General features: G+C 44.5%; 1 protein-coding gene across 2 annotated transcripts in view; it reads right to left on the bottom strand.

Annotated features, from left to right (window-relative positions):
* ZGPAT (zinc finger CCCH-type and G-patch domain containing) overlaps positions 1-22,825 on the bottom strand; it is a 31,291-nt gene extending 8,466 nt beyond the window's left edge. For both annotated transcript variants that reach the window (XM_030213016.1, XM_030213017.1), the window contains exon 1: positions 22,096-22,825. In XM_030213016.1, the coding sequence (XP_030068876.1) occupies positions 22,096-22,688 (593 nt within the window). In that variant the 5' untranslated portion in view covers positions 22,689-22,825. The remainder of the gene's footprint in view (positions 1-22,095) is intronic.
* Positions 22,826-23,215: the final 390 nt, after the last annotated feature.

Here is a 23,215-nt window from a genome sequence, read left to right as displayed (position 1 = left end):
AAGAGGAGGGTGAACAGTGGAGTGCCGCAGGGATCCGTTTTGGGACTGGTGCTATTTAACATTTATAAATGATCTGGAAATCGGAACGAGTGAGGTGATTAAATTTGCAGATGACAAGAACTATTCAAAGTTATCAAAACACATGCGGATTGTGAAAAATTGTAGGAAGACCTTAAGAAACTGGAAAACTGGGCATCCAAATGGCAGATGAAATTTAATGTGGACAGATGCAAAGTGATGCACATTGGGAAGAATAATCCAAATCATAGTTACCTGATGCTAGGGTCCACCTTAGGAGTCAGCATTCAAGAAAAAGATCTTAATGTCATTGTAGACAATACGCTGAATGAAATCTTCTGTCTAATGTGTGACGGCAGCCAAAAAAGCAAACAGGATGCTAGGAATAATTAGGAAAGGGATGCAAAATAAGACCAAGAATATTATAATGCCTCTATATTGCTCTATGGTGAGACCTCACCTTGAGCATTGCGTTCAATTCTAGTCAAGATATTTCAAAAAAGATATAACAGAATTAGAAAAGGTTCAAAGAAGAGAGTGACCAAAATGATAAAGAGGATGGAACTCCTCCCATATGAGGAAAGGCTAAAGTTAGGGCTCTTCAGCTTGGAAAAGACACAGCTGAGGGGGGATATGATTGAGGTCTATAAAATCCAGAGTGGTGTATAATTGGTCAAAGAGAATCAATTTTTCACTCTTTCAAAAAGTACAAAGACCAGGGGACACTCAATGAAATTACATGGGTATACTTAAAAAAAAATAGGAGGAAATATTTTTTTAACTCGCTGTCTTAGGATGTGATAACAGCAGTTAGCGTATCTAGGTTAAAAAAGGTTTGGGCAAGCTCCTATAGGAAAAGCCCATAGTCTGTTATTCAGATGGACATGGAGAAGCCATTGCTTGCCCTGGAATTGGTAGCATGGAATGTTGTTACTAATTTGGGTTTCTGCCATGTACTTGTGACCTGGATTGGCCACTGTTAGAAGCAGGATACTTGGCTAGATAGACCATTGGTCTGACCTAGTATGGCTATACTTATGCAAACACTCCGCAGAGGAAAGACTAACTTATGAAAACAGGAAAATCCTCCATTTTCAGGATTCTTCCATGAAGGTGGTGGCTCAGCGGCACAGTTTCTGCACATCTGCTCTAAGTTCTTTGAACATAAGGCCCATTTTGCCTTGCTATACCCAGCTCATCAGGGTGCCATACAGATCTTTGAGACTGTGATGCTGGCATAAGATTTCCTGGTTCAAACTGGCGTCTGAGATGCGACCAGTAATGGCGCATTGGACTGAGCCATAGGAGTAAAGAACTATTGTAAGGGATGCAGGATGGATAATTTGGTACTGCTACTAACTACTCGGATACCCGTTTGCAGGGTGTGGGTTGCATCTCTTTCTCATCGTCTATGAGATCCCCGCATGGAGTTTGGATTAAACATGGCAGGTGAACTATGTTTCCTATAATGGATAGTCTGATGAGACCATTGGCTTCTGCAGAGGAGCTACCTTGTTGGAAGAGATGGAATAATATTAAATATAATACTTTGACCGGTACAATTTAAAATGAGACCACTGTCCCACAAGGTTAACTGCTTTTTTTCCTCTTTGTTGAATTGCTCTTGGTTTCTTCAAAAGATGGCTGAATGTCCAGGATAAGTGGCTGGAAGATCTCCGATGGGAAACGGTTGCACTATGGGTATTCAATGAACCAAATCCAGTTGTGAATACACAAAGGCATTTAGTTGCTTACCTGCTTTGTAGCAGCACAGTACCTTGGATTTACAACCCAATCTTTAGACCTAATGGAGATTTGGGTCACGATCGATGGGAGGGTTGAGATATTTGTTGGGGGACCTTTGAAATGAACATAGGTTTGGAAATAACCATGGACAAAATATTGAAAGTTACTGAAAGCGCAGGGGCAGTTATGAAGAAATAACTGGTGCAGCCTGGGAAAGCATAGTTGCTTACCTGTAACAGAGGTTCTTGGTAGACATCAAAGAAATGCAGTTGCACTCTGAGGTGATGTCATTGATAGAACCTTGGATGCTAGATTAGTTCTTTAGCTCAGAGAATTCTGACAAGACGACTGAGCATGCGCAGGTGTGTGTGTGTGTGTGTGTGTGTGTGTGTGTGTGTGTGTGCGTGGGGTTCCCATGTTGCTTTGGTCTCATTCCTCCTCTCAGTCCATAACAGAGCTGAAGTGCAAAGGTTGACTCCTCTCTGGGATTTTTTTTTTTTTTAATGGGATTGGGGGAGGGTGAGTGTGGCTGCATTTCCCTGCTGTGTCTACAGAGAAAGCGTAGTTGCTTATCTGCAACAAGGGTTCTCTGTAGACGTCGGAGAAATGCAGCCGCACTCACCAACGTCTACAGAGAACCCTTGTTGCAGATAAGCAACTACACTTTCTCTGTAGATGCAGCAGGGAAATGCAGGCACACTCTGAAGGGAGTCACACTGCCATCATGAATCTCAGTGACCTGTATATGCTTAAAGGGTGGAGGTAAAGCTTATGAAGGAATTAAGATATTAACAAGCAAAGAGGATGCAGTGGACTGCTTGTCCAAATGCTGCATCTTGTGCTGATGAAAGGTCCAAGCAATAATGTTTGGTGAAGGTGTCAACTGAAGTCCATTTGGCTGCTCTGCATACATCTGTAATAGATGCTGTTCCAAGGTCTGCTACAAAGGTTGCTTTTGCTGTGAGTTAATGTGGGCCAATGTGATCAGAAAGTGTAAGGTCTGAGAATGAGTAACAGAAGGAAATGCAATCAGAGATCCAACATGACAATGTTTGTTTGGAAACAGGTGTTCCAGGATTGCTTGGACACAAAATAGTTGTGAGGATTTGCAAATTAATATAATAACGCTCTCATGTAGTCCAATAAATGTAGGGAAGGTCTTTGCCTGCAATAGATGAGGCGGAGCAAAGAAGGCAGGCAAAATTATATACTGGTTTAAATGAAAATCTGAAACTACCTTGGGTAGGATGTATATGGAAAAGAACTCTGTTATGAAAGAACTGGTTATAGGGTGGACAGTGAACTAATGCTTGCAGTTCACCAATTCTCCTTGCTGTGGTTATGGCAACCAAGAAGAACATTTTCCAGGTGAGATACTTTAATGAAGCTGAAGCCATAGGCTCGACAGGATCATCCATGAGTCTAGCAAGGAAAACACTGAGGTCCCATGCTGGAGATGGTGATCTAACCGGTGGTTTCAAATTCATGAGTCCTCTCATGAAACAGGAGACAACAGGGAAAGTGGCCAAAGTTTTTCCCTCAAAAAGGGAATGATATGCAAAGATGGAAACTAGATGTATGTGAACTGAAGTTTGAAGGCCCAGTTCTGAGAGATGAAGTAAGTAGGAAAGAATAATGGTTGGAGAGCACGAAAAGGTGTCTTCATTCTGTGACTGAGCCCAACTTAAAAAAGTCTCCATTTGCAATTATATGATTTACGTGTAGATGTTTTTTTGGATCCTTGCTTGTTTATGTAGAACATGGTCACTTGATTGTCTGTCCTGAGATGTAGAATTCAGGAGTGAACCCACCGAGAAAATGTTTGAAGTGCATTGTATATAGCTCTAATAGGTTTATGTGGAAGGTTTTCTTGCAATAACCTTGCGTTCGCCATTATAGCAAGTGGGCTCCCCAATCTATTTTGGAAGCATCTGTGGTTCAAATTAGCTGGAGCAGTGGAAGCTTAAAAAAAAAATAAAAAAAAAAAAGACATCCCCAGACTAGATTGTTTCGGTTTAGCCACCACTGAATGGACAGACGGACGGATCTGGAGAGAGGCATTCTCTTGTTGAGGGACTGGAGATGCTGACTCCAATGTAGTTTCAGGTGCCACATGCACATTCTAACGGTACCATGTGAATTGTGGTTGCCATATGTCCTAAAAGTTGAAAAAGTGTGCGTGCTGAGGTCGCATGCTTGTAGTCCTACTGTGGCAGTGATATGTTGCATGGTCTGTAACCTGTCCTCCAGTAAAAAGGTTTTTGCTTCCAGTATATCCAGATGAGCTCTGGTGAATTGTAAGAACTGAGTCATTGATGAGGAACCCCAGATGTTGAAGCATGCCTATGAAGGCGTTTACAGAACACTGCAAAACACAGTGGGAAGGTGCAGAATTGAAACAAGTCATCTAGACAGGAAGAGACATCGTGGCCCTGCATTTGGTGCTATTCTTAGAAGTAAAAGAAACATGACTGAAGGTAGAAAGAAAGGAATCTTTATTACTACTACTACTATAAATCATTTCTATAGCGCTATCAGTCGTACGCAGAGCTTCACAAATGAACATGAAGAAAAGACAGTCCCTGCTCAAAGAGCTTACAATCTAAATCAGGACAGACAGACAGGACCAATAAGGGATAAGGGTAGGACAGACAGGAGGACACATAGGAGCTTGTATAATGGCAGGCACTAGGATTCATACAAAACCGAACAATGCTAACTTAGGCAATTGGAAAGGAAATACTAATTATATCTTATGTTGCAGAAAGAGGAAGAAGGATAGGAGCTTTTAGAGGATATCAATGACAGGAAATATCAATAGCTGTAAGTTTGCAGAAAAGTTATAAAGGTGAATGAAAGAAAAGAAAAGAAAAGAAAAAGGGAGAAAAATATGAAAGAATACAAAGGATATAAAGTTCTCAGCTTCAAAATATAATTCTCACCAATACAATAATTAAAAGAGAAAAAGGAGTATTTCCTGGGAAATATTCCTGCTGAGCAAGGATATGAACCCTCTCTTGCCAGCCGGGCTATTTCGGAGTCTCTTTGTCTACTTAGTACCTTTGTAGGACTGTAGTTCCCAAACACCTCTCTCTTGTCCTGCACCAATCAGGTCCCGCACATTCACCTAAGAATTGTGATAGGTGTATTGGGGTCCTTGCCACACCTCTGCTCAGTAAATTATATTTGTAACAAGACAGTTGGGATGTCATGGCAACGGGGGTTTGTCAGTTTGTGATCAGCCAGAAATTCCTGTCTTGCAACTGTCAGTGGAAACTCACAGAAACACACAGAAATAAGCAGACGCAAAAGAAAAGGCCAGAAAATTGCATAACAGGATAGAACCTGTATCAATACCAGTGCTGTTTTTGTGCCGTTACGCAACGGTACGGTGTACCGGCACCTTTTTTTTTGCCCTGCGTTACTGCCACTTATCTGCCCGCCCTCTTCTCCCCCCAAGGATCCTTTTTCTTTTACTATTTTAAATTTACCTAACCTCCGTCCGAGTCCGACCGCATGGGCAGCAGCGTCACTGAAAGCGTTCCCCTCCCGAGTCCCGACGTCTGTAGCAGAAGCTTCCTGATTCATTTATTCTCAGTGTCCCACCCCCGAGGCATTATCAAGTGCCAAGGAGGAGTGGACCGGCGACCCATTATTGTGGAGGACGCCCCTGAACTCCTGGCCTTGAACCGGCCGCAGCGGAACACTTGTCCGAGCGAAAGGAGTTCCTCTGCTGAAAACGGGCACGTTGAGAAAACCCAGCAGAGCGCCCCGGGCAATACCTTCGAGCTTCATGGAAGCGAGGTCTGGAAGAGGAGGGAAACACAGAACCCTTGGAAGAAGGTCTCGGTCTATCCTCAGGTAACCTCTGGGATTTAGATTCCCCCAGGTCTTTCACAATCTTCTCCAATTCCTCTCCAAATAATGGGAGGCCCCGAAAGGGTAGCCTCACCAGTCTTTGCTTAGGAGCCATGTCAGCCGCCTAGTGCCGCAGCCAAAGAAGGCGGCGGGCGGACACCGCCACAGACATCTATTTAGCCGAAGCTCTGACCAGATCATACAGGGCGTCAGCCAAAAATGATAGGGCCAACTCCACCCGCGGGGCAACCTCAGAAAGGGGGCCCGCTCCATCGGCGGGCTGTTCCACCGCCTGCTGTAACGAGGAAAGACATGCCCGGGCTGCATAGGAACTGCAAATAGACGCCCTCAAGGCAAGGCCCGCAATTTCAAAGGACCGCTCCAGCGCGGACTCAAGCCGCCGGTCCTGCATGTCTTTCAGAGCGACTCCTCCCTCTACTGGGAGAGTGGTCTTTTTTGTCACCGCCGTGACCAATGCATCCACTTTAGGCATCACCAAAGGGGCCAAGTGCTCCTCACGCAGAGGGTATAGCTGACCCACAGCCCTGGCTACTTTCAAAGGCCCATCGGGGTCAGACCATTGAGCTGAAATAAGCTCTTGGATGGAGTCATGCACAGGAAAGGCCGAGTAGGCTTCTTAGTACTCGCCATCCTAAGATTAACAGAGGAGGCTTCGCCTTCAGCATGATCATCAATCGAGAGGGCCTACAAGGCGTCAGTAATGAGAGCTGGCAGCTCGTCGCGGTGGAAAATCCGGACCGCATTGGGATCATCCAAATCCAGTGACAAACAGGAACAATCCTCTGGATCATCCGTCCCTGAGGGTCTGCCAGATCCCTCAGACTCTCCACAGTTCGACCATGGGGGGGGGGGGGGGGGGGCGGGAAGGATATGCGCCACTTTCAGACAGGGAATTTACCTGTCTATGTTTAGCGTGTTTCCTATGCTCGGGGGAGGAAATAACCTCTGAAGTCATCCCTGGGGCATCAACACCTGGAGGGAAGCCAGGAGGCAACGCAGTGTCAGACACCTGCGGCAGAGCTCTTTTCAGCCTTATGCATTAAAAGCACAAACTCAGGGGAGAAAAACTCACCCTGACCCTCCGCCTCCGAATTAGGAGAAACGGATGTAGGAGCTCCTCTGGCAGCCTCTAAACAAGGCGTCCCCCTGCACTCAGATTCCTCCGCAACCGCGAGGGTCGAGGCATGCGGCGCTTCCAAAATGGAGCCCGCTGCCAGCTCCATCACGTGGGAAGAAATATCGCTCGGCATGCTCAAACTAGAGTGTCTAAGGAGCACGTTTTACACAGCCTTGCTGCTGATCTGCGTTTACCACAACGGGAGCAGCGCTTAACTCCTTCAGTAGCCATTGTCCGTTTTTTTTAACAGGACAGGAATATAGAAATAAAATGGCGTCTTCGCGCCAAAACTTACTCTGATCGGAACGGCGTCCGCGGGACCTACCCGGAGGAGCTGGGCACCACTCTCACCTCAGAAGACTGAGTCAACGAGCTCCGGTCAAGCTGCACAGAATCAGGATCACTGGAAAAAGCCTCAGAACAGCCACGCAGTAAAAGCGCACTTTTTTTTTTTTTTAAACACTGTGAGGAAAGTTGGAGGCAGGCAGTAACAAAGGGACTCCGGGAGGTGGAGGGAATGGGTAAGGCAGGGAAAGGGCGAACCTATATGCCTTTAAAGTGGGCACCACTAGCCACAACACCCCTACTCAACTGGCAAAGCACAGGAGCCACCCCAGGCAGTCTGAAATCCAGGAGCTGATCAAGCTACGTCCACACCTGCTGGGAGATAGAGAAATACTGAAGGCAGTTGGGACTAGCCGTCCTAGAGACACTATGGTCTTTCAGTGTTCTCTATCTCCACCTGCTGGTAGGCGGATACAACCCATCAGATACAACCCATCAGTTAATGGACTCATCTGCTGATGATGATGCTGATGACAAGGAAGGAGCAATTCTGGACCTTGTGCTTGCAAATGGAGAGAATGTTTTCTGATGTCAAGGTGGGAGACCATTTGGCATCTAATTATCATCGAATGGTGTGGTTCAATATTAAAACAGGGGAGAGGGCTCATTCGAGATTAAAGGTCCTGGATTTCAAAAGAACTAACTTTGTCGAGATGGGGGAATTTCTCAAGAAAAAGTTAGTAGGATGGGAACAGCAATGGACAAGTCTGAAAGGAGCTATATTATAGGCAACTAACCTTTATGCTAGAAAACTATATAAAAGTAAGAGGAAAAGAAGGTCGCTCTGGTATTCGTAGTAGCTAAAAAGATAAGGGAAAGGAGGTTAGTCTTCACACGTTATAAGACTCAGAAAGATGACAACAGGCGAGAATACCTGGCTAAGTGAAGAGAAGCTGGAAAAGCTGTCAGGAAAGTGAAGTGGCAAATGGAAGAAAAGATCGCTAATACAGTAAAATTAGGGGATAAGACATTTTTCAGATATGGGACAGGAGGAATTGCCATAATACAATTGTGAGGCTCAAAGTGAGAGGGAGAGAAATATGTGGAAAATAAGGATAAAGCTGAACTGCTTAACAATTATTTCTGCTCTATGTTCACGGATGAAAGGCTGGGGGTAGGGCTACAGAAAACAAAGGCTAAAGGGGATGGATGGATGGTAGACCAAGACCCGTTTACAAAGGACTGTGTTCATGAGGAGCTAGCTAAACTAAAAATAAACAGAGCGATGGGGCCTGATGGGATACTACCTAGGGTGCTCAAGGAACTCTGAGTTCTGGCGGCTCCGCTGATTGACCTCTTCAATGCTTCCTTAGAAACTGGGGTGGTCCCAGAGGACTGGAGAAGGGCGAATGTGGTTCCTTTGTACAACAGTGGAAGTAAGGAGGAGGTTGGGAATTCCCAAATTACAGACCTGTCAGTCTGACTTCGGTGGTGAGTGGAAACGCTACTAAAGCGGAGGATTGTGAGATTTCTCGAACTGAATGGAATGCAGGACCCGAGGAAGCATGGCTTCACTAGTGGCAGGTCGTGTCAGACGAATTTTACTGACTTCTTCAACTGGGTGACCAAACAGTTGGACTTGGGAGGGGCACTTGATGTGGTATACTTGGATTTCAGCAAAGCCTTTGACATGGTTCTGCACAGACGACTGTAAATAAATTGAGTGCCCTGGGTATGAGACCTAGAGTAACTGATTGGGATAAAAATTGGTTGAATGGAAGGAGACAGAGGGTAGTGGTAAATGGAACTTGCTCTGAAGAAAGGGATGTTGTCAGTGGAGTACCGCAGGGATCGGTCCTTGGGCCAGCTCTTTTTAACGTCTTTGTGAGCGATATTCCGTAAGGGCTGTCTAGTAATGTTTGTCTCTTTGCGGATGATACCAAACTGTGCAACAGGGTGGACACCTTGGAGGGTGTGAATAACATGAGGAAGGACCAAGCAAAGCTGGAGGAATGGACCAATATTTGGCAACTAAGATTTAATGCTAAAAAATTCAGGTTCATGCACATGGGTCGCACGAATTTGAGGGAACGGTACAGTATAGGGGGTGAAGTGCTTCAGTATACGAAGGAAGAGAGGGACTTGGGGGTGATTGTGTCTGATGATCTTAAAGCTTCCAAACAAGTAGGAAAAGCGACGGTCAAAGCCAGAAGGATGCTTGGATGTATAAAAAGAGGAATGACCAGCAGGAAAAAGGAGGTGATAGTGCCATTGTGTAAGTCTCTGGTGAGGCCCCATTTCTGTGTGCAGTTCTGGAGACCGCACCTACAAAAAGATATAAATAGGATGGAGTCGGTCCAGAGGGCGGCTACAAAATTAGTAAGTGGTCTTGAATACAAAAAATATAGGGACAGGCTTAGGAACCTCAACATGTATACGCTGCTGGGTGGAGTGCTATGGGAACCTCCCTCCCAATAACAGACAAACTAAAAATCCTAGGAGTCACCATAGGCCACAATCTAACTTTGAAAACCAGGTCTCAAATAATATGAAAAAATTTTTCTACACAATATAGAAACTGAAACATTTTAAAAAACTACTTCCCCAGAGAAGTATTTTGCACACTAATCCAATCCATGGTGCTCGCCCATGCAGATTATTGCAATGGAATCTATGCCAGGTGCAAAGAACAAACAACAAAGAGGTTACAAACAGAACAAAAAATTGCAAGACTGATATTTGGAAAAAAAAAATGTGATTCGAAAGTGCGAGGCCACTACTCCAAAGCCTACACTGGCTCCTTATCAAAGCACATATAACTTTCAAACTATATTCTCTGGCCTATAGAATAATAATATTTGGCCTCGCACCGGAACACATAACAAACCTTATAGAATTACCAGTACCCAACACAATCAAGGGCACAAAAACCTCTCATATCCTTCACTTCCCCAGATGTCAAGATCTAAAATACAAATCAACATATACAACCAGCTTCACATACCTATGCACCAGAACCTGGAACACACTATCGAAAGACCTAAAATGCATGAACAAATATCTAACATTTTGAAAACTCACTGAAAGCCCACTTCTTCAGGAAATTCTTTTTCGACGAACCCACATACTAGAGTAAAACACTGGCCAACACACCACACTCTGACAGAACATTGCCTATGTATGATCCTAAACTGCTCTGTAACATTTCTAATATAATTAAACTGTAAGCCACATTGACCTGACTCTAGATTGGAAAATGTGGGGTGCAAATGTTGAAATAAATAAATAAATAAATAAATAAATACCATCGCTATTCTACCAAACCTGGACAGGGGCAGAGAATCCCAACAATCTAGATCTACTTTAAGATCTCTTATTAAAGGAAAGTAGTTAGTGTCAGCCAGCTCTTTAATCTTTTCAGTTAAACAGACCCCCAGATACCGCATCCCCTTGGTAACCCAAGTTAAGGGATTATAGCTGTTGAAGGGCTTGATAGTCACAAGAGGGCGAGCCCTATGTCATAGCCTTTGTCTGGCTATTCTGGTCAATCTCTTGAAAAAGAGCTGGCAGTGAACCCATAGGGTTGGTCAATGTTAAAAGAACATCGTCCGCGAAAAGGAACACTTTAGATTTCAACATCTCCAGAACCAATCCTGAATCTGATTTCCATCTTAGCTACCAATGGTTCCATAACAAGAGCATAAAACAAGAGCGAGAATAGACAATCCTGATGGGTGCCCCACCGAAGGAAGATCAAACATGGTGGAATTGCCTCCATTAACATGAACACATGCCCTCGGATTTGCATAAAGCTCTCTGATCCAGCCAATAAAATATGTCCAAAGCCAAATCTCTCCAGGGTTTGGATCAAAGCGGCCCAATGGACCCGATCAAACATCTTTTCAGTGTTAATCCCTAGCAAATAAGGCTTCTGTCAAGACCTGGCCAAGTACATCAAATCAATCGTATGTTGGATGTTATTAGAGGCCTGTCTATTCAGGATAAAGCTGACCTGGTCTGGATGGACAAGGGATGGCAGAACATCTACCAGCCTCGATGCCAGAACTCTGACCAAGATTTTAATATCCGTGTACGGTACAGAAATAGGACCATATGAGGAACAAGCTGTCACACCTTGGGGCTTAGGAATAACAGCTATCCAGGTGTCCATCACTGACGGTGGCAGAGGTCCACCAAAATAAACAGAATTCAAAACCTCAGACAGCAAAAGAAACAACTGAGTAGCAAAGGTTTTGTAAAATTCACTAGAGAAACCGTCAAGACCAGAGGACTTACCAGATAGCAGAGACCTAATAGACTTAATGACCTCCTGGATGGTAAAAAGTGCCACCAACTTAGCTATTTGCACTGGCACCAAGGCTGGAAGATAGACCCCTGCAAATAAGTCTGCATATCATGCTCTTGAATAGAACGATCTCCAGAGCAAAGGGCTTTATAAAATTCACAGAACCACTCTAAATAACTGAGGAGTCTTTGAGTAAAGCACCAGAATGAGTTTGCATTCTGAAGACAGGGTCCGCAATTTACGAAGTTTAATAGCCAAGTTGCCCTCTTATTTTATTACACTTCTCGTAACTAGAAAGTTTCGGTTTCGCATTAAGGAAATCAAGTTCATTAAAAAGCAGGGCATCTGGGTGTAATTGGAAAGCCTGCAAGGTCCTATAGATCTTAGGAGAGCCTGTAAGTTTGAGATTCCAAATCCCTTATTTGGGAACTCCATTTCAAAATACCAGTTTCTTTTGAGGCTTCAATAGACTAGAACGCTTCATAAAAAATACCCTGACTGCTTTCATGCCATTCCCAAATGATAGCAATAGAGGGCCCAGAGTTCAGATTGAGGTCTAAATAGTCTGTGGTAACTTTCAAGTATGCCTGACAAGTGATCTCATCTTTAAGTAGGGACTTGTTGTAAGTTCAACATCTATCCCGATGCTCTTCAAAGAGATCAGAAAGGGTAAGAAAACATGGGGCATGGTCAGAGAAAGTAATACCCCCTACATCTGCAGCAAGGAGATTATCTTCAAGTTGCCTGTCCAAAAAAAGCAAATCAATTCAGGAGTAAGAATCATGGACTGAGGAATAATAAGAATAAGCCCGACATGAGGGAAAGAAGTCATGACACAAGTCCTTCAAAAACCTTTTAAGGCCACTGGCATTATTACTGTCATCTACAGAGACAGGACCCATACAATCTAAGTCTGGATCCAAGGAAGCATTGAAGTCACCACCTAGTATGAGTTCCCCCCCCCCCCCACTAGTGCTTGAAGATGATGATTGACTTAAAAAAGGGGACCTGGCCCTTTTTGGGAGCACAAACAGAACCACGTATAAGTTTATGACCATCCACTGTCACCTGATTTTTTACTCTTTCAAAGACTAGGGGTCACTCAAAGTTATATGGAAGCACTTAACACAAATAGGAGAGGACTTCCGGTGGAGGCATGGAGCAGTGAGGACGTGACACAGAGCTGCTCCGGGGCACCTATTTAAATCTGCGCTCGTAAGAATCGCGCACCCACCCAAAAAAAAACGGAACAATAAACCAGCGAAGGCATAGTGATCAAGAACTGGCTGTTGGTGGTGGCTAGGGTGACGCGGATGGCTGCAAAAACGACCCGTAAAGATCTGAAAGAAAAAGCCCGCGCTGCGGAGAACAAAATGGCGGACAGGGCCGCTCCAGCATCGCCGTCGCCTGGTCCATCGTGGGCGGCCGAGCTCACGGAAGAAGTGAGGTACGCGGTAGAGCAAGCGGTGGGTAATAAACTACAGCTAATATTGGACAAATTAGAAGGGCTGACGGAGAAGCACACACAACTGTTTAATGAACTTCAGGCGGTGCAGCAGAGAGTTGGGCAGGCTGAGGAGGATATACAAAAGGTTTCAGAGGAACAACCCAGAATACAGGCGCGGTTAGCGGAGGTGGAGGCAAAGCTCGACGACTTTGAAAATCGTTCGAGAAGGAACAATTTACGCCTAGTAGGGCTGCCTGAAATTTTGTCTGAGCGGAACCTTTGCGTATTCCTGGAAAAATGGCTCCCAGAGGCGCTTGGCAACGCGGAGTTGGCGGCGGCATTACGGGTGGAACGAGCACATAGACTTGGCACAAGGAGGGAGGACACAGAAAGATCCCGAGTGGTGATTTTTAAGATTCTGAACTATGCCCACAAAATACTTATCTTACAAGAGCTGCGGGCAGGCAAGCAGCTGGAATATAAAGGCAAAAAAATACTCTGTTTTCAGGATTATTCAACTGCAGTGTCGGCAGCGCAAAAGGGCTTTGCACCGCTGTGCACAAAACTTTTTGGGCTCAAGTACAGATTCAGCCTCCTTTACCCAGCCAAGCTCAAACTATTGGAAAACGGACAAGCAGTATATTTCGACAAAGTAGAAGATGCAACTAAGTATGTAGATCGAATGCTGGCAAAGGGGCGTGAGAGCTGAGACTGAGAGGGAGTTTGAGATCCCGGAGCATTGTTCACAAGTAAACAACACCAGCGGAGTTTGACTGCAGTCTACAAACGAAAGTTACTGACATGTTTTGGATTAAGGAGTACTGATATTCAAGTTGCAAGTTACAATACAGTTTGACTGGTTGATAATGGGGAACACCGCCCTCTGGGACGCTGCCTGCCCCTGTTGATTGTTTGTTTTTTGAGAATTTGCAGTCTGCAGTAGGGCCAGTTGCTGGCAGCAGTAAGGATACTTGGCATAGCAAACAGAGGCTAATCGGACAAGTCAAAAGAGCAATGGGCAAGGCTGATGTGGATTGTGATTACTTGGACCATTGGTTTGTCGTGTTCCGAGCTGCACGGGCTAGGATACAGGATGGGTATCCGCTATTCAACCAGCCCAAATTGACGTAATGAGACATACAATACCTGAGAGCAGCATGAGGGAATGGAGCCCAAACGATGGAGACACCACTACAAAGCTTTGGGGAAAAAAGCAGTCCTGAGTACATTACAGAGAGGAGAGCCGGTGGCCTGCAGGGATTTGACGTTGTTGTTCCAAGTAAAGTGGATAACTGTGGTTGTTAGCATCAGGAGACATGGAGTTAGTTGGACTACATCTACCAACTGGACAGAGAGAGGCTGGCATGGCTACTGGCCTGAGGAGAACTGGGTGTACCCACGATGACATGAATAGAAGGGACAATATATTGGACCTTGATTAAACACAAGAGGTTTGGTGAGCAGAGCCCTGGAGATGGGTTGGGTGGGTGGGGATAGTTATAGATCCAGGAGGTGCCTTAGCCTTGAAAAGCTGGAAGTATGCCAACAGGCAAGGGGAGACAGATGGTGGGTATAGAGGGGGAAAGAGAGATGGTGGGTGGGGGGGATGGGAGGGGGATATTTCTGTGTGCATGGGGCGAGAAAGAAAGAAATGTGAAAGGGAACCTAAGGGTGACCCAAAGGGGAACGAAGGAGGAATCTTTGGGTGCGGGGGGGGGGGGGGGGGGGGGTGAAGGCTGGGGCACTCTCTCTGCATGTAAGGAAAAAGAGTGTTTATGAAGTCTCACAATCAAAACATAGAACAGAGAGAGGAGTGACATGACTACTTTGCAGTGTATAACATGGAATGTGGGAGGTATTCACTCCCCGATTAAGAGACAAAAAATACTGAAAGTGTTGAATGATAAAAAAGTGTCTATAGCATTTTTGCAGGAAACGCATCTTACAAAGGATGAGCATGAGAAATTGAAAACTTGGTGGGTGGGGGAGCAATATGGTGCACCAGCAGTCGGAAAGAAGGGAGGAGTGGTGATATTGATACGGAAAAATCTGAATGTAGAGGTCAGGAAGATGGTGGCCGATAGAGAGGGAAGGTATGTACTAGCCTCAGTGGTTGTGGAGAGGCAACCACTTCTGCTATGCAACATATATACTCCCAATACATATGATAAGAAGTTTGTTGATCACATCACACGTGAAATTCATATACTGGGTGATATCCCCATAGTGGTGGGAGGAGATTTGAATGACGTGTTGGACCCGGCATGGGATAGGTCTCACCCAACTGGGTGGGATCTGGCTAGAAGGGAGAGAGGTAACTCTAGAATCTGTGATATGTTAGAACTAGTGGATGTGTGGAGAACACTACATCCAACAGACAAAGATTTCTCACACCTCTCCAGAGCATATCAAACATTGTCTAGAATAGATTACATTTGGATCTCAAGGGAGCTACTTACAAAAGTGGAGGAGGCACAGATAGGCCCCATCACGATCTCTGATCACGCTTGGGTGAGAGTACAAATCACAGTAGGAGAGGGAGGCTTTCAGATAGGGGCATGGCGTTTTCCAGCCTATCTCTACTGTGATCCCCAGTTCCTGCCTTTCCTAGTGGAGAAGTGGAGGGATTATAGTAGTACCAATGCACAACATAGGATAGACCCTGTGCTCTTTTGGGAAACGGCGAAGGCAGTGCTTCGGGGAGATATAATATCTTATCTAGCTTTCAAAAAACGGATCAGAAATAGAGAGGTGATGAGACTGGAAAGACAGGTAATAGAGTTGCGGAAGAAATATGGGGTACATCATGAGTTGCGATTCAAAAGACAATTATTGGAGGCGCAACAAGCCCTAAATGAACTTTTACATGAGAAGGCACAAAAAACGAACATATACTATAAGTATCAGTTATACAGGTTTGCTAATAAAAGTGGTAGATTCCTAGCCAGGATTGCTCATAGGCGATTCAATGCCAAAAAAATACTTGTAATGGAGGATAGTATGGGACAGCGGGTTACTAAGGATGAAGGTATAGTGAAAATTCTGGGGGACTTTTTTGGTCGTCTGTATGCAAAACAAAAAGACCTAGTGAGATCAAGCGAGACTTATCTTCATAGTGTAGAACTGCCGCAGATCTCAGAAGAAGATGCAGAGGTGTTAAATGCCCCAATTACAGAAGAGGAGGTAGACCTAGTAATTAGATGGAGCAAATTGGGGAAGGCACCAGGGCCGGATGGTCTGCGGAACGAATTCTACAAGCTTTTGAATAGTGAGATCAGGCCCATATTGACTGTAGTGTTTAATGACACCATACAACAGGGACAGATGCCCAGGCATCTTAATAGAGCACAAATTAGTGTATTGCCAAAACCAGGTAAGCCAGCAGATAAACCAGACTCGTATAGGCCGATATCGTTGCTGAATACTGAATTGAAACTATTTGCAAAGATAATGGCAAATCGGCTAGCCAGATTTCTACCATCTTTAATAATAGATTCACAAGTGGGATTTACATGTGGGAGAGTCATAGCAAAGAATATGCGTAGAATCTGGGTTGTTCTAGAGAAAATAAGACACGATATGAACCCAGCTCTTCTTATTAGTTTCGATGCTGAAAAGGCATTTGACCGAGTAGATTGGAACTATTTGTTTGCAGTGTTGAAGGCTTATGGGATCACAGGGCTATATGCGAGGGCAGTCAGAACTTTGTACACAGGCCCGCAGGCTCAGATATTTGCAAATGGTTTAAGGTCCGACTGGTTTCCGATAAAGAGAGGTACGAGGCAGGGGTGCCCATTATCGCCACTACTTTTTATATTGGCATTGGACCCCCTCCTTAGAGAAATCCAGCATAATACAGATATTCAGGGAGTTATGATACGAGACCATAGCTTTAAAACAGCAGCTTTTGCAGATGATCTGTTGGTATTACTCACTGACCCAAAGCGATCTCTGCCATATCTTATGGAAAGTTTGGAGGAATATGGGGACTTCTCAGGATTCCGGCTGAACCTCATGAAATCCGAGGCCCTAGCTAGCAATGTTGAACTTGAGGGGGAGTGGGGAGATAGATTCCCTATACGGTGGGCTAGGGGTTCCTTTAGGTATCTGGGAATACAGCTCCCTATGGATACCAGGCAAATCTATCACCTGAATATCGCCAAATTGCTAAAGGACATTCAGGAACAATTATCACGATGGTCAGGGCTACCTGTGTCACTTATGGGTTGGATACAGCTATTTCGAATGATAGTATTCCCACGTTGGCTTTATGTACTACAAACATTACCGTTACGCTTGGGAAGGCGGGAGCTAGTGGCATTGCGAAGCTTAGTAGTGAAATACTGCTGGGCTGGTAGGAAACCTAGGATGAAGTGGCAATACCTTATTGGGAATTGGAGACAGGGAGGGTTAGGCATCCCAGATATAAGGACATACAATCAGGCCTGTCTCTTGAGGCATTTGAGAGATTGGATCCTTGATGCACACACATACACAGATGTAGGTCTAGAACGGGCATACTTTTATCCTTGGCACCTGAATTATTTACTACATGTTAGGAGAAAAGGACAAATACCTGAAAAATTTAGAGATAGCATGTTGCTGGGACCATTATGGCTTACATGGCGAGACCTGGCACACCGGTGGGGCCAGGACCCAGCGGCTAGTCGACTCCTCCCCCTGATTGGGAATAGGGATTTCACACCGGGAAGTGATAATGCAGTGTTTCGCAAGCTACATGGCCAAGGTGTGGAACTATCGGGCAGTTTTCTTAAGGATGATGACACTGTAATCTCCCTAGTTGACTTTCAAAGTAAATACTCAGGGGGGTCTTTAGGAATCCTGGCTTATCACCAGCTTTCTCATTACATACATAGTATCCCCAAAGAAGGGCTGACCCATAGATTTGAGATTAAATTGCGGGAGTTTTTGGAGGGGGATGCGTTGGGACAGGTATCCATATCTTGGTTTTTTAGAGAACTAGAGAAGGGGCAACCGGAGAAGCAGGTGACAGAGGTAGCGATGAAGTGGGAAATTGAGACTCATAGGCCTATTTCTGAACGCAAATTACAACACTCACTGAGGGGCATACAGAGGGTAATATACAGTGCAGAGTTGCAAGAATGCCAATACAGAATACTACATAGGGCTTACCTCTCTCCCAGAAGGGCATTTCATGCACGGGTAACAGGGACAGATGAGTGCCTGAAATGTGGGCAGGGCAATGCTAACCTAGCGCACTGCATATGGCAGTGTAAGCCCATACAGGCATTTTGGCGGAGAATAGGAAAATTCGCAAGGGAGGTTTTAGGCACACAGGTTTTCATTACATTTGACAGGATGCTGCTGAGTGTACCTGAACAATGGGGTGTAGGGACTCAGGGAGATAGAGTGTTCCTGAGCAAATCCTGTATAGTGGGGAAAAAATGTATTATGAATCATTGGATATCGGGCACACCCCCCTCTTACTGGTACTGGAGGAATAAGATACATCAAATAATGTTATGGGAGGCGAGAGGGGCGAGAGAGACGCCAAAACGGCAAGCAAGGTTTTTGACTGTCTGGAGACAATATATAAATATGATTTCACCGAGAGCAAGAAGTCAAGTGCTCCATGGGTTGCCTTGGGAAGTAAGGAAGGTAGATTGAGTTAAGGTTGAACCATGCTAACAGAAGGGAGGGGGGAGGGGGGAAAAGGGGAAGAAGGAAAAATGAAACATAGGATCTGGTTAATAAAATTGTGGTTACGGCGTGATAAGAGATGAGGGACTGTAATAAAACTGTCAAATTCCTAGATGTATATTGCCGGAGGTGGAAGGGAGGAGGGGAGAAAATGGATTAAGGTTAATCTAATCTAGGTTATCATGGTGGTGACTATGTTAACATTGAGGATGGGGGAGAGGGATGGAAAGGGGAAGGGGTGAAAAATGTTAAAATTGTTTGATGACAGATGTTATCCTTCAGTTCGATTATAGGTGCTCTGATGCTAGCATTTCTGTTTAGACCAAAATTTGAATGTTCTGTAACAAGATTGTCATCAATAAAAATATTGAAAACACAAATAGGAGAAAATATTTTTTCAGTCAACGAATAGTTAAGCTCTGAAACTCTTTGCTGGAGAATGTAGTAACTGTGGTTAGCATATCTGGGTTTAAAAAAAAAAAGGTTTGGACAAGTTCCTGGAGGAAAGGTCCACAGTCTGCTGTTGAGACAGACACAGGGGTGTCACTGCTTGCCCTGGGAATGGTAGCATGGAATGTTGCTATCTGGGTTTCTGCCAGGTACTTGTGACCTGGATTGGCTATTGTTGGAGACATGATACTGGGCTAGATGGACCATCGACCCAGTATGATTATTCTTATGTTGAAAATTAAACTGTTGTGAAAGAAAAGGGTAACGTCACATTTATTGGAATTAGTTACATTGGAAGTAAAAATTATTTTGGAATACTGTGGATGACAAAAGCAAATGCTCATGATCCCACCTAAAGTGGGTTTCCTGTAACACCACAATATGAGGAGCCAGACTTGACACTTCCCAAAAAAGCAATTGCCGCTTTTGTGGAACGTTAAGGCCCTTTATGCTCAGAGTCAATATAACCAGTTTAGAAGTCATAACATTTGCCTATAAACAATTCCATCATAAAATTGGTATGTATAAAGACTTGAACCTTGTCAGAACATGATGGTGTGGAGATAAATGCCCTAATTCAAATCTCCTTCCTTCCCACTAGTATCTTTGTATAGCACAATACACCATATTCAAGATTATTAGGCTAAAACATCCACATGAGTCCAGAGACCCACTAGCCCCCACCCTAAACCAGAATAAGTACTCAACAGCTCTATGAACCCTCTACTCCAATGATCAAACAGGTAAGTCTAATATAAAATGATCAAAAACAGTTTCCTTGAGAGTATATCCATCACATAAATAGAAACTGGTCTTAGAGAAGTAGAACAGCAGTTCAGGCTGGTTCCTTGGCTAAACTTAAACGCTGTTTCTTGGCTTTACAATAGACATGTTGCCACTGTTGCACTTCGTCTCTCAATACGCGATTTGCTGTCACCAAACCATGGTCTCAATATTTTCCATGCTGCAGACACGTTACATAATCAATGTTGTTTTCCAGCTGCCATGAAGCAAATGGCAAAAGGAAAAGTCCAGTGATAGGTCAAATTATTTGCTACAAGAGCCTCCAAAAATGGTCTTCATTGCGTTGCACTGCTACAGAGTGTAGTCAGAGACATCCTGAAACACCGACACTGGTGCATCATTAAAAGTCAGACCAGTTGACTTCTGGTAGAGCTGCTGGCCAAGATAGCCGCCAACACGTTAAGCTCCTGCTGCCCCATCCCACTATGACCCACTATATGCTGCCTCGCCAATGGAGGTTGAAGTGGCTTGCTTTAAGCAGATACTCCGGTAAGCGGTGTCAATACTACTTAGCGGTCTTGTTACCGAGGAGATCTGGCAGAGGCCAGTAACACAGGGATCTTTCCTCAGAGGACACGAAGAAGGTTGGGACTCGGGGGGCCACTTGTAGTGCAGTGAGCAGGAATGCCTGAGTCTGGTGGCAGTAAGGAGGCTATGACACAACCCAGGCGAAGGCAGAGGCAACAGAGAAGCGCCAGAGGGTGCAGTTTGATGGCGGTGGCAGGGCATCTTGCTGGTTTCCTTGTGGGAGAGCGCGAGGTGGAGGTCGTCGCTCTGGGCATTGGCTGGTGTCGGTGCAGCCTACGGGAGCACAGGACTGGTGCCGCACTGCATAAATTACATTGCATGATGCAGCACTGGCTGGCGTTCCTGGAATCCAGCTGGGCCTCACTGGGAAAAGAATACTTTTTTGGAGAATGGCAGTTGGAAAATCATACTATAATGTCCCTGGATTTGTTGTTTAAAAGGCTTTCCGAAGGTCTGATGTGCCCTCTCAATATCAGGAACCATCGAGTCAGACTCACTGTGCAGAAGCTGAGTGCATAGCTCTCGCACCACATTGCACCATCTTCCTGATCCACAGCTTCAGGTACACACGAAAAAAAGCGATTTTTCCTCCTTCCACAATTTTCTACATCATCCAATTTGTATTGCAAATCTTTAAGTTGAGAGAAAAACTATTTCCACACTCACGAATGTGCTGAATGGAGTCGGCCTGCTCCTCCACCCACACCTCAAGGTCCGCCACGCGGGTTCCTATCTCTTTCATATCGCTATGCAAGGTCTCAAAATGGTCCGTCCAAGATGTCATTTTTCATGGCATTCAAATCTTTCCACAATTCTCCCAGGTAACGCTTAAAACCACAATCACGTGAAGTCCAGCAGGCCGATGCAGAGCAGGTGGAGTTGGAGTCCAAGGCCAATTCTGGCAAAGAGGTGTGGTGCGACGCAATCTTACTAGCCCAATGAGTCCCCTTTCTGCTATCCTTTGCCTCTCTCAATTTAGATTTTTGACATCTCGAAAAAGTAAAGATACACACACAACAAGTTTTAGGGAGGGACTGAGCCACTGAAGACGCTATTAGCATATAATGGGTGAACTGGGAGGCTCAAGTTCAGGCTTCCATTTTGGACTGTGTCATCACCAGAAGTCGTATAAAAAACATTTTTTTTGATACAGAACTTATATACAAACCTTGCACACACAAGATAGAAGCCTTATTCTGAACTCTTCGTGATACTCAGCAGAGCTGACTGTATAATAAGGAGAGGCCCTACCTTAATGCTGAATATATGGTTGGAAATGTGATGGGAGGGAAAAGGGGGGATTAAATCTGGTTTGCATGACACAGGAGGGCCATAAGAGCCAAGGAGGCATATTTTCAAAGTACTTAAACTTACAAAGCTCCATAGTAACCTATAGAACTTTACAAGAGTAAGTGCTTTGAAAATGAGCCCAAAAGTCTTCTGGTGAAAGGTGATATGGGTTATTGGGGAAGGGACCAAGGGAATACAAAGCTAAATGTTGATAATCTGCTTTTTCTACTGTGTGAGATGATATTTTCTCAATAAAAATGTTTGAACTAAAAAGGTTTCACTTTGTATTTTTTTTAAATTTAACCTTTGTTTTTATCCACATCTAGCGCTGTTTCTTCCTTTCACACACAATAATGAAGGGAAACCCCCTGCCTGGTGTGGTCTCCTCTTATGATACTCTCAGATATGGATACCTCTCTTCTGAACTGTCTCTTCCTAGTACATACATTTGGAGTTCTCTTCACGGACATGCTTTATACTAGTGGTTACCACATTGCTGATTGAAAGTGTAATCCCCATGGCAGAAAATAAAAAGTATTTTACCTGCACGAGTCTTTAAAACGACATTTTTCCTCCAGGAAGTATGGGCAGGGTTTCATGGCCTTGTGAGTTGGATAGAGATAGAGAACACGAACTCTAGAACAGCCATCCTCTGAGTCCTCTGCTCCCACAATCATGGCATTGTGATACTCCAAGGTACCCCAAGAACTATAGTAGGGGGCTCTGATCTTCATCCCACTCACTCCATTTTCATCCTCTGCACTGTCCTCACATTCTTGAGGCTCTCCCCTCACAGGTATCTCCTCTGTGGTTCTCACATGCTCAGACTCTGCACTGAGTTCACTAATAGCTGCCATAAAAGCAGCATACTCCTCATTCTCCTGGGTTTCTGCCTCAGTATAAGGACCTGGTGGAGAACTGGTCTGTACAGAAGTATTGCAAGGGGCCACCAGTTTTCCCCTTCTTACAGATAATAAGCTAGACTCTGTTAATTCAATCAGCTGCTTCAAACTCTCGCGTAGCTGAAATAGGTCAGCTTGCTGTGAAGGATCCAGTCCAGCTTCCAAAGCCAGTTCCACCTGTTGCAATTGGCCATTATAGCTCTGGACTGCAGACTGTAAGCTCTCCTCATCCATTGCACAGAGAAGTTTCTTCCTTTTCTTGAAATTAAGCTATATTGGTCTTGGAGAATACTGAATTTTTTGTAAACCACAACCCTATTGCTTGGCAGAGTAAATATTCTTGGGTGATGAACCCATGTCTGCCGACTGAAGACACTGAAAAACAAAAGGGACAAATTTAGGGAGGAGTCACAAGGCAGAAGACATCATTGTTTACGTTTCAGGATTAACATCGTACATTCAAAATTGAAAATGTCCCTCAAAATTTCATTGTTCAGTCCATATTTTGAACCAGGTGTGAACTTCTGCATTATAAATGAGGCATTCCCACACTGGGCACAATAATAGAATTCTAAACATGTTTATATTTTCCACTTGATACAGAGAAAGGTCACAGCGGTTTACAGCAATAAAATCATGACAGAAAAGAATGTTATTAAGTCACAGGACAGAACAACATTCAGGCAAGACCAATCATACAAAGGGATTCATGATTTCTAATCATGGAAGAGAAAATTAGGTTCTTATCTTGGTAATTTTCT

Source organism: Microcaecilia unicolor, chromosome 8 (assembly GCF_901765095.1).
Source record: "Microcaecilia unicolor chromosome 8, aMicUni1.1, whole genome shotgun sequence".
NCBI lineage: Eukaryota > Metazoa > Chordata > Amphibia > Gymnophiona > Siphonopidae > Microcaecilia > Microcaecilia unicolor.
This window is presented reverse-complemented; position numbering and strand designations above follow the sequence as displayed.